Raw genomic sequence first — 15,348 nt, 5'->3', positions numbered from 1 at the left:
GACATTGGCACAGTCAAGATACAGAACATTTCTGTCTCCACCAGGGTCCTCAGATGGCCTCTCCCAGACCCACTCACTTTCCTCCCACGAGCACCCCATCCTTAACCCCTAGAAACCACAAGAGTCTCCCTCCATTTCTGTAATCTTGTCCTTTTGAGAATGTTGGATCAGCAAAATCACAGACTGGACTTTTTTTTTTTTTTTTTTTGGGTATCATTTTGCTTTTCATTCATTATAATTCTCAGGAAATTTGGCCAGGTCATTGTACGTATCGATGATTATTCTTTTTTATTGCTGCTTTCAGTTTTGAGTTATTATGAATCAAGATGCCATAAATGTGTGTGCGTGTGTGTGTGTGTGTGTGTGTGTCTTTGTTTCTCTGGGATAAATGCCCATGAGTGCAACTGCTGGGTTGTAGAGTAGTCTGGTTTGCAAAGAAAGTGCAAACTCCCTTTCAGGGTGCCTATACCATTTCACATTCCCACCAATTATGTATTAGTGATCCAGTTTCTTCCCATTCTTTCCAGCAACTGGTGTTGCCATTATTTTTTATTTGAGCCAACCCCATGGGTGGGTGGTGACCTCTCATTGTGATTTAAATTTGCATTTCCCTAATGACTCATGGCACCGAATGTCTTTTCCTATGCTTCTTCCTCCCCATCGGCCAAATGCCTCTCGTCTTTGGCCCATTTTTTCTGATGGTTTTTTTTTTTAATTTTTTTAAAATCTTCTTTTCAAGAGAGTGTGAGAGAGAGCGGGAGAGGGGCAGGAGAGAGAGAAAGAATCTTCAGGAGGCTCCACCTTCAGCACGGGACCTGACACGGGCTCGATCCAACGACCTTGGGATCATGACCTGAGCCCAAATCAAGAGTTGGACGCTCCACCAGCTGGGCCACCCAGGTGCCCCTAGGTTGTTTGGTTTTTAACTGTTGAGTTTTAAGAGTTCTCTGTATGCTGTATGCACCAGTTTTTCCTCAGATATGTGGCTTGCAAGTTATTTTCTCCTAGTCTGTACTTTGTCTTCTCACGCTGTTAATAGAAATCTTTCACACAGGAAACGTTCTTCATTTTGACAAAGCCAAAATTTTCCTTTCATGAATTCTGCTTTGGCGTTTATTCTAAGAACTCTGCCTAGCCTTAGATCCCAAAGATGTTCTCTCTTTTAATAAAAGTTCTACAGTTGTACATTTTCCATTTAAGCCCATGATCTAGTCGGAGTTAATTTTTGTACAATGTGTGAGACCTAGGTCCAGGTTCGCTTTTTCTGTCTGTGGACATCTAATTGTTTCAGCACCGCATATTGTAAAAGTTATTATTCCTTGAATTTTTGCACCTTTGTCAAAAATCACTCTGGAGTATTCCTGTGGGCCTATTTTGGGAGTACACATTCTGTTCTGTTGATCTGTGCATCTAACTCCCTACCAGTAATTAAATTTAACTCTATTATCTTTATATTTGTCTTCTAATTATGCAATCTGTTCTTTTTTTCCTTTCCCTTTCCTGTATTCTTTCTAATCAATCATGTATTTTTCATCTTTCCACTTTATTTTCACTATTGCTTGTTATACATTTTAATATCAATTAGAGAATTGCAAAATATATTATTAACTTATTACAGTAGACCGGCATTTTACAGTGCCCTGAACAATGCAATAACCTTACAAGTCTACTTACCCCTGCCTACCTTATTGGTTGTGGCTGTCATATATTTCATTTCCGTGTGGTATAGACACATATGACTTTGTTATGATTCTTGCCTTCAAAAGCAAATATTCTAAAAGTGGCCTTTTATATTTACCAAAATATTTCCATTTTCAACAGCGGATCTTTTCTTCTTACGTGTCTTTGTTTCTAACTGGGAGTCTTTCCCTTTCGCCTGAGAACTATCCTTTAAAGTATTTCACGTTGTGGGTCTGCTGCTGCTAAGATCTCCAAAATTTTGTTTGCCTGGGGACACCTCTATTTCCTTCCACTTTTGAAGGATGTTTTCACTGGGTCTGGAGTTCTAGGTTGGCAGTTAGTTCTTTCGAATCTCTAAAGATGCCATTCATTGCTTTCTGGCTCCATAGTTTCTGTTGGGAAAGTCAGCATCCTTATTCTTGTTTCCATGGAGGAAATATATCTTAAAAAAAAATCCAGTAAGATTTTGCCTTTTACCTTCGACTTTCAGCATTCTGACTCCTATGTGTCGAGATGTAGTTTTCTTTGCTTCATCCCAGTCAGACCTCAGTGATGTCGCTGAACTTGCGGCTACGTGTCTTTCATCCGGTTGGGAAAATTCATGGACAGTACTTTTTCATGTATTGCTTCTTTCCCATTCTCCTTCCTTTTTGGGGGATTCCAGTTACACATGCGGTACCACTTTCGACCGTGTCTCAAGTGTCTCTTATTCTCTGTTCTGTTCTTTACATTCTTGTTCTTTCTGTGCTTCAGTTTACATTTCCTACCGTCCGGTAAAAGCTCAATCTGTCTTCTGCTATGTCCATGCTGTTGTCAGACCAGTTCCAGGAGTTTTTAATCTCCGATACTGCATTTTTCAGGTGTGGAATGTTCATTTGTTTCTTTTAAATTTTTTTTTTAACATTTATTTATTTTTGAGACAGAGAGAGACAGAGCATGAACAGGGGAGGGGCAGAGAGAGAGGGAGACACAGAATCTGAAACGGGCTCCAGGCTCTGAGCTGTCAGCACAGAGCCCGACGCGGGGCTCGAACTCACGGATCGTGAGATCGTGACCTGAGCCGAAGTCGGCCGCTTAACCGACTGAGCCACCCAGGCACCCCTCATTTGTTTCTTTTAAAAGTAGGTTCTCAATTTATTTTTGTATATGACATTCCTCCCTCCCCCACTTATATACGCTGGCACTCTGGGAAATGCAAGAGAGTCAACCAAGGATTTTACTGTCAAGGAGTTTCTTAGCTTCTCCAGGAACTCCTATGTCCTTAATATTTCTGTGATTACAACAGGAGAGGAACTCAGGAGAGAAAGGGCCCCTGAGAGGCAGGACCTCACCCAGTGGTGTCATCATGGGGATGACAGCACATCCAGAGAGACCCAGTCCTGCAGACCTAGAAACCTGCTGTTGCCGGCACAGATGCCTTGTGTGTGTTGTTCTCTTCTGTACCCCGAATGCCTTGAAATGTTCCTGGCATACAGTGCTCCGTAAATACTTATTGAATGAAACAGTTAATAAAGACAATCTGTTCCTCAAGCCTAATTTTGGATCTGCAAATAACAGGAGAAGGTGGAACAGACTGTAATGTAAGTAGATTAATTTAGAATGACACACACACTTGCCAAGAGAAACAGACCCTGTAGACTTCCAACTTAAGGAAAATCAATATGAAACTATAATAACTCATCGGAAGGTTGCTTGGTGATTATGGCATTACTACGGGAGGTGGCTGGATGCTGTGAATCGCTCCTGATGCTATCCTGTGACATCCTGAAGCACATATTTAGCTTACAGGGATCAATCTGCATGGGGTCTAGATCTGACAAATTAATTTATTGGATAATATGTGCTGAGGACTTGCTTTGTGCCAGAAAGGGTTACAATGGTGAGCAATCAAAAAAGACAATCACACAGTTTCTGCACTCACAGCTCTTCCATAGATTCAGAAAGGCAGATACCAACAAAATGATCTCACTAGTAAATATAATATTAAAACTCTGACAGAGTACCAGGAAGATATAGTACACAGTGCTATGTGTATGCAGAGAAAGACGACTTACTATGGATGGCCCAGAAGGCTTCCTTGAGAAAGAAAGGCTTGCACTGAGACCATAGGGATGAGTAGGGTTAACTATGCGAGGAATTAGGGGAAAGGGAGTGAAGATAGTTCTTGAGAGGGAATAGCATGTGCAAAGGCCCTGTGTTGGGAAGGAGCATAGTATGTTTGGGGGACAGAGAGGAAGGTCAGAATGCTGAAGATCATGAAGAGGGCACTGGCCAGGTCAGACATGGCCTTGTAAGCCTGGCTGAAGATCGTCATCTTTATCCTTGGGGGATTAAGATACCATTGAAGGGTTTTAGCATGGAGTGATAACATCAGATTTGTATTCTGAAAGGACTGTTCAGGCTGCTGTACGATCTCTGATCAAGTCACTTTCTCTGGATGATGATGGATTAATACTGCCCAATTCTATCCCTCTGAGTCCTTTTCCTCCTTCTTTTCTATGGTTGAGGTGGACTATTTCCCTTCTGCTAATGGTCTTCTGAAGGATGGGATTTGGTAGAGTTAATTAAGCTTCAGCTTTCAAAATTAAAACCACATTCAATTTAGCCACTCTGATAGGTGTGAGGTGGTATCTCAGTGTGGCTTTGATTTGTGTTTCCCTGATGATGAGTGACGTTGAACATCTTTTCATGTGTCTGTTGGCCATCTGGATGTCTTCTCTGGAAAAGTGTCTATTCATGTCTTCTGCCCATTTATTCACTGGATTATTTGTTTTTCTGGTGTTGAGTTTGATAAGCTCTTTACATATTTTTGATACTAACCCTTTTTAAGGAACAAACTAAGGGGTAGATGGTGGGTGGGGGAGAGGGGATAGTGGGTGATGGGAAGGGAGGAGGGCACTTGTTGGAATGAGCACTGGGTGTTGTATGGAAACGAATCTGACAATAAATTATATTAAAAAATATGCTCAACAGCATTAGTTATCAGGGAAAAGCAAATTGAAACCACGATGCAATAAGTTTTTTGATGTAATGGGAAAAGAAACACACATTCAATTTATGTCTCCGAGGTTTACGCCTAGGTCATTGAATTGGAGTTTGAGGCATGCAAAACTCGATAGTTACAGATTTACCATCAAGCTATTGGGGTACCCTGAACACAACCCATTTAACCCCAAAAGGGAAATTCGCAGCAGCCCCTCCTTGTGACATACTGTGAGTCATTCCATGGACAGGGCAGCCACCAGACTGCAGGCAGTGAGACAGGGCAGTCGTGCGGGAGGGTGAGGAAGCCCATTGGCCTTGGGCTTGGCCAATGGTACTTGTTGGGTAAAACGAGAAAACCTATTTTCAGCCAGAGGGTGTACAGCTACCTCCTGTCTTCATTTCCCATTTTGTCTGGCTTGAATTCCACGTTCAGTCACTAAAACATCAAATTTTTTCTTTTTTTTAACAAAGTTAATTAATTAATTAATTAATTAACAACCAGCGGGGGAGGGGCAGTGAGAGAGGGGGACAGAGTTGCCAAAGTGGGCTCTGTGTTGACAACAGACAGCCCTGTGTGGGGTTTGAACTCATGAACCATGAGATCGTGACCTGAGCCAAAGTTGGAGGCTTAACTGACTGAGCCACCCAGGCACCCCTAAAACATCACTTTTTCATGCAGGTATGCAAGGCATTACTAGAGTCCGTGGTCTCCTCAGTCAGTGCCCTCACCTACTGATGAGACCATGACCTATAGACAGTGACCTCTCCGGCTTCAGGGATGTATCCTCAAAGAGGGCCACGAAGGACATTCAGGCGTCGCACCGAAAAGTCAAGGTTAAACTGTGAAACTGTAAAGTCAACAGAAGACAGATCAGGAGAGCGTCATCCTCAAGGGGCTGGAGGAAGTAGCCACTCGTGTAGCCGGATGTGTGAAAAGCTCCAGGACAGTTTGTGAATCACAAGAAGGGCCGAGGAGCCGGAGAACCCTGAGAAAGCCATCGCGGGGGCAAAGGTTGCCTACGCACCTGCGGACATGGCCAGGGAGGCCAAGTGTGGCCTGCCCCTGGAGGGTTCTGGCCCCGGTGGCAGGGCTGGATCTGGGATGAAAGTCAAAGTAGGGGTCTAGGTGAGGAAAAGGCCAGTTCTTCCCTCCTGTGTGTCTCCTTCGTTCTCATGTGACTGCCACATGCACAACACTTCCGACACCAGATGCATGTGTGTGGGGTTCCCCCACCAAGCAACGCCAGCCGGGTGTCCTACAATTTGAGTCAGGTCTGACACTATCTACCGAGAAATGGCTTCGGTTTCACACGACCACTCCCCCACCCCCGCAGCAGACGCCGGCCTCAAGTCTGGGTTGTCCCCTGTGCTTCCGACCCACTGGTTATAAATCTGAGGTTCCCGTGACCCCTCCTCAGGTTTGATTAATTTATTACAGCGGCTCGAAGCACTGAGGGAAACACTTGACGTTTATCGGCTTATTCGAGGATGTGAGAAAGGGTACAGACCAACAGCCAGATGAAGTGGTACGTAGGGTGAGGTCGGGGAGGGTCCTGAGTGCAGGAGCGAGTCGGGGTGCATCAACCCCCTGGTACGGGCCCGTGCTTACCCTCCTGACATTACTGGGATTTCACGGAGCCTTCCTCACACAGGCATGATTCATTATTAACTCCACTGCCAGCACTGCTGCCCTCTCTGGAGGATGGGGGGTTGGGGCTGCAAATTCTAAGCTTCTCATCCTGCTTTGGTCTTCCCGGTGACCAGCCCCCAGAGAGGGGCCACCCAGGAGCCCACCCAGAGTTGTCTCAATAGAACAAAAGATGTTCTAAGTGCTCTCATGACTTCAGAGTTTACAATGGCTTCAGGAACTCTGTGCCAGGAGCCGGAGGTAGGGACCCATATATATGTTTTCTATGATCTCACAGGGCCCTAGGAAATGAACGTCGAATATAGGGATCTAACTGGCTACTCCAACAAAACTCTGTGAGATGGACTGCTGGCACTTTAACACTGAATTCACCCGATCCCCCTGCTCCCAAAGCGCTTGGTCATTGCCGCTGGCCTCCCCTAGATCTGGGCCCATCGCTGGCTCCCCTGATCGTCCTCATTATATCTGTGGGGTTTGGGGAACGTGAATCTGCAGCGGGGAGGGGCAGGGTGGGTCACTCTCAGACTGTTGGATTTATCCCATTTAAGAGCCCGTATCCCCGAGGGCCGCGTGGTGGAATGAGGCAAAGCCACCCAAGGAAGGCGTTTCCATGCACGGCAACCCCGGGCCCGGCCGGTGTGCCAGGTGGCACCCGGGACTCAGCACCGGGCGCCTGGACAGCCGTCCTGGGCCTGGTTTGAATCTGTATGCGCCTCAGCCCTCCCGTGCTCGCTACTACTCACCTTTTTGCCTCCTTTCTTCTTCCCTGCTTTGACTGGTTGCTCCTTTTCTCTGTTCACGGCCAGTTTCAAGTTTTTCAGTTCCTGCCTCATCAGCTCGTCCACCTGGGTGAGGACAGAATACGCCACTTTCGAGCGACTGTGTGCCTTGTGTAGTTTAAAAATAGCGTCAAATCTGGGTCGGTCATTGACAGGAAACTGTGAAAAAGCCCTGTGGCTTTTCTTCTGCTGACTTGTCTTCTGGCAACGTAAGTGCCGTGTTACCTGTATTCTGATCTCTGACTCCAGCTCCTTCCGTTTCTCCTGTTTGATCAGTTCCGGGTCATGGTCCTGGGGGAAATTCCACGACTCGTCTCTGTTCCTCCACATGTCTGCAATCCAGAAGGATAAAGAAAAAGAAAAGGAATTTGTTTTTTTTCAACATGAGGATGGGTGACAAATGGCTAAAGCAATATAAAACACAGGTTTAATTCTCTATCCTCTTGCGTGGAACACAAATTCGAATAGAAGAATCAAGAGATTATTGATGGGAGAGTGATGTGGCTCTGTGTTCTTTTCTTCCACTTCCCAAATGGGAAAAACGTGCTCGTATGATGCCTAAAAGAGGAAGAAGAAAACTGCTAATGTGAAAACATAAAAAATAAAAAAGTACGATGAAATGGTATTCTCCTAATGATTATAACCATGTAATAAACAATATATTAATTGTGGGATTATACAATTATGCAAATGTGGGATGGCTGTTTTTGCAATATGTTTTAGATTACTTTCATTATTCAAACAATTCCCTAAAACACGAAAGATTTTATTGCTAGCTGAACTCGTGAGTGATTTACCCCAGCCCCTTGTTAAAAGACAACACTGAACGTACAAACACCCATGACTGTCCCCTGAAGGGTTATAATTTTGAATTACTTTTTGGATGTGTTGGAAATCATACGTGTTTTATGTTTCCTTTTTGCCTTGTTCTGAGAGTCAAAAGGATAACTGGAGAAATGTGACCTTAGAGGAAAGAAGGATAATTTAGTATCACCGGCATAAGCTGAGCTGAAGCCCACTTCTCAGAGGGGGAGTTCCAGATGTGTGCGGAGGTGTGCAGGTCAGCTGGATCCTGGCACTGGGGTAGTGGGGGGGGGGCTCCCCCCATGGGAGCTGAGACGGTCAGTCTGGGAAGTGAGGTCTCGTCCCAGGATCTGTGTTCAGAATGTGATGGAAACTTGCCAGAACCCGGCCTGCAAACACCACCCAGCAAGGCCACTTCGCCAGGACCTCGTCCTGAGATGCCCTTCAACTTGGGGAGTCAGCTGAGGGCCCCGGGGGCCAGACGGAGGCTTCCCCACACGGGTCAGGTGATGGCTCCATGTGGGGAGAAAGGCGTCCGTGTGGGCGGGTGAGGGTGTGAATGAATGGGCAGAGGCTGAGAAACCTTCCCAACCTCCGTCTCCCCTATGGGCACAGACTGGGGATCCTGAGCCTGCCTGGGGGGTGTCCCCCTGACGCAGCTGCCTGAGAAGGGAGGGACAGTCACAGTCACAGTCACAGACAGGAACATATGTCTGGGTGCTGCGAAGACCAAGAGGTGTCAACCTCGAAGACAGAGGGCAGAGCAGGTGCCTGGAGAGACACCTGGGCAAACCAACGAGAAGGGAGTCAAATGAATCACAGGGGCCTGAGGTCGGCCAAAGAGGTGAGACGAAGGAAGGACACGGCGGTGGGACCCAGGAAAAGCTGCAGATCCCGAAGAGAAGGACAGCAGGGCCAGAACACATTGGCCCGTGACTCAAATCTGGCCAAGGGGCAAAAAAATTGCCCGAGGGCTTTGTCCGTCCCGTGCCTGTCTGGCCCTCGTGGCGGGTCAAGTGGAACCCCCACGTGACCACTCATTGGCTCTTCATCCGCCTTATCGACAAGTCCTACTTCCTGAGGGGAGACGGACCTTGCAGGACAACTGTGCCCAGAGCTAAGCGGGAGCGATGGAGGCCTGAGGGCCAGTGAACGTCAACACGTTCCAACACGTTCCCAAAGCGATCAGTCGGGACCCCGCGGACGGGAAAAGTGTACAGGAAGATGGGACAGGGAAATGCAGCTCCAGTTTTCTAAGTGTGTTAGCCCCAGGCTGGAGACCTTGCGGTGCTCCCAGCGGTTGGCGTGGGCACTTCTGGAGGCAGAAATGGTCACCGCAAGATGTTGTCATGAGCAGGTTGGGCAGGCCCACCACAATCCCTGGCCGTACCGTGGGAGTACAGAGCATGGGCCAGAGCAGAGCCTGTCTGGAATCCGGGTCCAGCGAGGGCTCTTAGCCTTCCCAGCTTCCCACCTGGGAATCGAGGGGAGTGCACAGGCACGACTCTGCCGGTCGCTGGCTGGCCAGGGTCTCTGCCACGCGTTCTGCAAATTTGGGGGGACAGACTTTGGAAAACGAGGGTGACGATAAGACCCCAATTTCTTCTGGGGTGGCTACTGTAGACGTACAGGAGATAGACAAGAACTAAGTCACACAGATGGAGCAGTTTTCACAGAGCTGAGTCACCTCGGTGTCTTTCCCCATCAGGGTGGCCGTGTGACAGGTGGCCCTGCTTTTAGAGCAGAGATGATGGCAAGGAATGATGGGTCCGGGATGGGTTTGGCATGTGTCTCCCGGATGCCTGCCCGGCAGAGGGTGACCCCAGAGGTGAGGACATCGTGGGATGTCATCACCCGGGCGGGGCAGGTGACCAGGAGTTCACACTCCTTTGAAGACCAAGAGGGAGAAGACCCAAAACAGACTGACGGAGGCCACTTGTGGCAGCAGTGGGCACACAGGAAGTTGCTGGAAAGCTAGGAGCTGAGCTTTTATTGTTTTAAATAATCAATCCTGTGACTGAGTGCCAGCCCAAGAGGCCCATCCTGCGTTTCACAGTTAGGGAATGAAAAATACGCATTGCATACGTGATCTAAATCAGCCCATTGACGTGTTTTGTTGTTTTCAGTCAGTCCTAATTTGGAAGTTTATTCTTAGCCCCCGACCTCCCTACAAGGTGGGTTTTGTGGCTGGCGTGTGTGTGTGTGTGTGTGTGTGTGTGTGTGTGTGCCCAAGGCACATCTACTTCTTCATCTGAAGGTAACTGTTCCTTCTCAGTGCATTTTCTGAAATGTTCATGAGCTTAAAGCTTCAAAATGTAAGAATATATAAATGCTTCTTCTTAAGTGTTTGAAATTGCAAACTTTCCCCCTTGAAAGTCCTAGAAGAGGCTTAAATGTGTCAAAACGTGCCAACCACTGATAACTCTTGTCTCACGGGTGTCCCCCTCGCACGATCATTAAATCTCCAACAACAAAACTCACCTGTTTCATTAAGACATTTTAAAGCGAAATAGCTTTGTTATCGCCAGGAAGCTACTGTGCTGTTTTTCACTAGACAGGCTTACTAAACTCTGGGAGCAGCAGCGTTAACTAAAGAAAGAGACACAGAACATTGAACAGAGAGGAACACGAGGTGATTATTTATGGAAAAGCAATGGCACCTCGTAACAAATTCTCATTCTGGGCTTGTCACCGTGGTTCGCAAGTAAACGGGCGCTTAGTGCCGAGTTCACCTCCACCGCCATTCGAATGGTCCTGGTTTTGCGCAGAAACTTTGCTTTTCTCATGACACTTTTGCACAGGGCACTCTCAATCCCTTCAAGAATTTCATGGACATTTACAAATGCAGGAAGCTATTCAGGGCCCTCAAAGCACAACAACTGCCCCAAGAGCTTTCATCCTGGGAATGTGAAAAGCAGTCGGGTACAGTTTCTCACATGGGGGTGGGCAGTGATTAAAATGCTAATGTTTTATTTGAAAAGGAAAACCTTTGATTTTTGAGAAAAGAATTCTAAGATGAAGACATTGAATTTCTTTCAGTTACCAGAGACCTGGCAGATGACACAGGAAACGCCACAAATCCAGAGAGGAAAATGGGACTTCACGGTTCCTCTCCCAAGTGACCGCGGCTTGGGCTTTTTTTTTTTTCCCCCAGCCTTAGAGGAAACAGATATTATACAAACAGCGTCATGGAAACAGATATCACACAAACGGCGTGGAAAGTCTCAAGAGCTTTCCTGAGTGGGTCGGCAGGTACCAAGACTTGGCTTCCCACGGCAGTGTTCGATTTCCCCCATATTAACGTTTGCTTATATCAAAATCATACGCCCACATCGTTTTAGACAAAGTCGGAGAATAGGGAAAGGATTATAAACAAAAAGCTGTCTGACCCTGCCTTCCGGTGACACTGCCCAATGGCATTCATTCCTTCATTTAAAAAATGCATTGAGGGGCGCCTGGGTGGTGCAGTTGGTTAAGCGTCCGACTTCAGCCAGGTCACGATCTTGCGGTCCGTGAGTCCGTGAGTTCGAGCCCCGCGTCAGGCTCTGGGCTGATGGTTCGGAGCCTGGAGCCTGTTTCCAATTCTGTGTCTCCCTCTCTCTCTGCCCCTCCCCCGCTCATGCTGTGTCTCTCTCTGTCCCAAAAATAAATAAAAAACGTTGAAAAAAAAAAAATAAAAAAAAATAAAAAAATAAAAAATAAAAAATGCGTTGAACAGATTCAGATTTATCCACAAATGTGATTTACTCGTAGGTTATTTAATTCAGAACTTGACTGAGCCTGATTATGGGGCAGGCTCTGCTATCAGACTAGGCAGACGGTGGAAGGCCCTGCCTTCTGGGACCCGCGTCCTCCTGTGGGGAGACAAGGAACACCCACATCCACGTCAGATGGAGGTAGGGAAAGCAGGTTGGGGACAGGGTGAGGCTGGAGACTGTTACCCGACATGGGGCTCAAGTAAGGCCTGCAGGGACCAGCATTCCTGGCAAGGGGAACCCCCAGCACAAGGTCTCTGGGGAGGGAGGGACTGGCCTGCTGGTGGCAGAGCACAGGGCCCACGAGAGGAGGGTGCGAGACCATCTAGCTGCTTCTCTGTTGTTCTGTGTCTGTAATGTGCACATACTGCTGTTTTTTGGTTTATTAGTTTCAGACTTGAGCTCCTGACCTCCTGTTATGGCAGATGAGGGGTTGGCTATCTCTCACCTTCCTTTCCTTCCCCCTTATTTTCTCCTGATAGTTAATTTCGGAGGAGAAGGGAACCAGCCCTCCCAAATGCCGAGGGAAATGGTCCCGCTGAGCCTAAGTGTAAGACCGTATTTAGATGTATTGGCCCCTAGAGCCGCCCTGCGGTAGCTTCTTCTCCAGACACCCTGAAGGGCGGGCTCCACCAAAATGAGAGAGTGACAATCCTGAAAGGTGAAGGGAGGCCCAGGATGACAGGTGACAGGGCTCCAAGAGGGGGGACTTCAGCAGAACACGAGGGGGCAAATTATCTGATGCGTTGGAAGTTGCGAACAGTGCTCTCGGAGGCTGGGGATAGACATGCAGAGTAGGACCAGCGGGGGTGGCATAAAGGCCAAAAGAAACGTCCCCAAGTAGCAGCTGCTGTTGCAGACACACCGAGTTCTGGTGGCACCCACAGCTGGCCCGTGACCCAGCAGTGTGACGCGCGCGCTTCCTAGGTCCCCAGGGAGGCCTTGGATGCTGCTGCTGCTGGCCTAAGTTGCGGAAGCCGCTCGCTCTAGGCCACTGTCCCCACCCATCCACCTCCACCACGCCCGGTGTTTCTGATGGTGATTGCTCTGCACTGCGGTTTGTAAAGGACTTGATGACTTCTCAAACTGGGGGGGGAGGGGCAGAGGCTCCTTCTCACAGGGGGATGGATTTGTTTGCTCCCCCTGGTTGTCGGGAAGAGAAGATGAGAAGGGCACAGAAAACACAAAGCCTCGCGTGTCTTGGGCACCTAATAACATGGGCTACTGCCTTGACCTCCTTCCTCCCCGATTAAAGTGAATGCCAAATCCTGTGGACGCCACCTTTCCCCCCAAGCTTCCGCCTTTGTTCAGCATCCCACGCGGCGTGGGACCCTCGCCACTGGCGGTAAGTGAGAGAATTTCGGGTGGCGCATGGACGTTTTTATTTCATGTGACTAGCATCTCCAACCCGAAATGACATTCGGGTTGCTGGCCAGGATGAGGCTCAATTTATCGCAGGGTAAAAACCCCAAGTCAATGAAAAAAAGATGGTAAGTAAATAATAGGACCAGTGCTGTCCGGACAAGACCAGAAGTGGGAAGGAACCACGGGCATGGCCGATGCTCGCAAAAACTCGACTTCACAAGCTTACTGCATTTTTCAGGAATTACCGAAGGGCACCAATGACCGGGGTCATGCTGACGGGTCATTCTGTGTTGGGGATTCATCCTGAGGGCGGAGGGGAACCAAAGGAATTGGGTAATTGTTCTTGTAGATTGTACCAGAAATGCTTGAAAGACGAATTCATACAGGTGCAGGTCTAGTCAGATTATCGCTGGGCTAATTAGGCTGAACAGTGGACAGAAGAATTATGTGTGGGTTTCTGGAGCACCTGTCTTGGTCTAACAGGATTAAAACATTTTACTGGACATACGGTATTGATTTTCTTCATTGAAACGGTCCAGGACAAATCCCTTTCATTCCCAGCAAGAGGACGTTCAGCTGAAGTCCCAGGGGTTCAAAACCAGCATGGAGGTTTAGAGATTATGTTCTCGTGGTATTCATATCTGGCTCTTTTACTGATTCGATGCCTTTTAAGCGACTCAAAGGAATTTTGCAGTAGAGACAGACAGAAGATCTGGGCTATGAGCCGCATGTTTCCAGCCTCTCATGACTGAGCACCTCATTCTTCCCCACCCAGGCAGGGTGCTAGGGCTGGGGGTCATGCTGGGTGGACAGGGTGACACGTATATTCTCCTAAACCAACCTTTGTATACGTTATTTCCTTCCTCCATCGTAGGAAGAAAGACACTCGGTGACATTTTCCACCCCTCATCTTCTTCCTGTTAAAGAAGAATGGTATTTTGGTTAATTACAGCCCCACTTTATCTGTTGAGACTAGAAATACAAGTGCACACATCCTGGTGACTGGGCTACGATAAGGCACACAGGCTCCTTCCTAGGTTATGAGCAAAGGTCCAGCCCCTTGCCCACCCACCTGGGCAGTGTTCCAGCTGGCCCGTCTGAGCAGGCAGTGCTATGTCCACGAACTGGGTGTGGATGATTCTAGAAACTGAGCCCATCCCAGGGTCATTGGATGGAGCCTTGTGTTGGGTTCCATGATCCCAGGGTCATTGGATGGAGTCTTGTGTTGGGCTCCATGCTGAGTGTGGAGCCTGCTTGGGATTCTCTCTCCCTCTCCCTCTGCCCCTCTACCCTGCTCATGCATGCCCTCTCTCCCCCCACCTCTAAAAAAATGGGGGTATGCATTTGGACTGATTATTTCCCACTCAACGGATTTTAGACCCACAACTGAAAATCAGCCCAAGAGCTCTCATTGCTACTAACCGTATTTTAAAATAAAAAGGCACCAAAATAATATGAGAGCTCTTTGCAAAAAAATTCAGCATCTCATAACTGTTTTCAAGCTTGAAGGTAACTGAGGATGCCATTTTACTTTTCTGCTCGCACTGTTCTCTCAATTCCATGGAGATTCAGAATCAAAATGACTCCTGCCTTTTCAGGCTTCAGACTGCTGTTCCTTCTTACATAGAAGGTATTCAGCCCATCTGAGATAACCCACAATGTGAAGTCAAAAAATGGGTAGCTGTGTTCTAAGTACATCGGTCCTGATTTTCTCTGGTGGCACCTATGCTTAATTTTTGTCAGAAAAATTGTCCTGGCCATTATGATGGTGGTAAGAAATATGCCACGTTTCTCACAACGACCCTCCAAACCGCCAGCTGATGTCCTCCCCCGAGGCCCCTGACCACCGTCCGGGCTCCACACCTACAAGAGATGCTTTCCCAGCGGGGGTCCTCTTTGCCGGGAAGCCCTTCTTACCTCTGTGCACCCGGCTCAGCTCCTTGCCTTTTAGGAAGACTTAACTCAGGGAAAAGCCCAGCTTTCTCAGCCTCCAGAGGGTTAACTTAAATACTCCTCTTTGTCCCTAACCTTTATCCTGACTTCAGCATCCCATTTCAGGATGCCACAATTAATGGTCACTAGAAACATGCAGCGTAAGGAACAATTAGTATACATCGATGCCTAAAGAAGTGTCTGGAAGGATGTACACCACCATGTTAATGATGATGGGTGATGGGTTCCACGCGACCTTTGCTTGTTTCTCTCTCTTTTTTTCTTTAAATCAATAACCCGATTTCTCCTCCTCTACCCTGAACTTGTGGTGCTTGAGTGATAATTGTTATATATTGCTTGATGGGGGTAATTAGATGAGCATTCAGGGGGATGGGTCTGG

The 15,348-nt window shown here is 47.7% G+C and overlaps 1 protein-coding gene across 1 annotated transcript in view; it reads right to left on the bottom strand.

Moving 5' to 3' along the window:
* The window catches only part of IQCA1 (IQ motif containing with AAA domain 1), a 154,361-nt gene that overhangs the window by 53,594 nt on the left and 85,419 nt on the right, over positions 1-15,348 (bottom strand). Inside the window, exons 9-11 of the mRNA XM_053903354.1 lie at positions 13,858-13,933; positions 7,318-7,424; positions 7,057-7,158 (exon numbers count right to left, since the gene is read on the bottom strand). Coding sequence (XP_053759329.1) covers positions 7,057-7,158; positions 7,318-7,424; positions 13,858-13,933 — 285 coding nt within the window. The remainder of the gene's footprint in view (positions 1-7,056; positions 7,159-7,317; positions 7,425-13,857; positions 13,934-15,348) is intronic.

Source organism: Panthera pardus, unplaced genomic scaffold (genome assembly GCF_024362965.1).
Source record: "Panthera pardus isolate Hobbes unplaced genomic scaffold, ASM2436296v1 HiC_scaffold_10, whole genome shotgun sequence".
Taxonomy (NCBI): Eukaryota; Metazoa; Chordata; class Mammalia; order Carnivora; family Felidae; genus Panthera; species Panthera pardus.
This window is presented reverse-complemented; position numbering and strand designations above follow the sequence as displayed.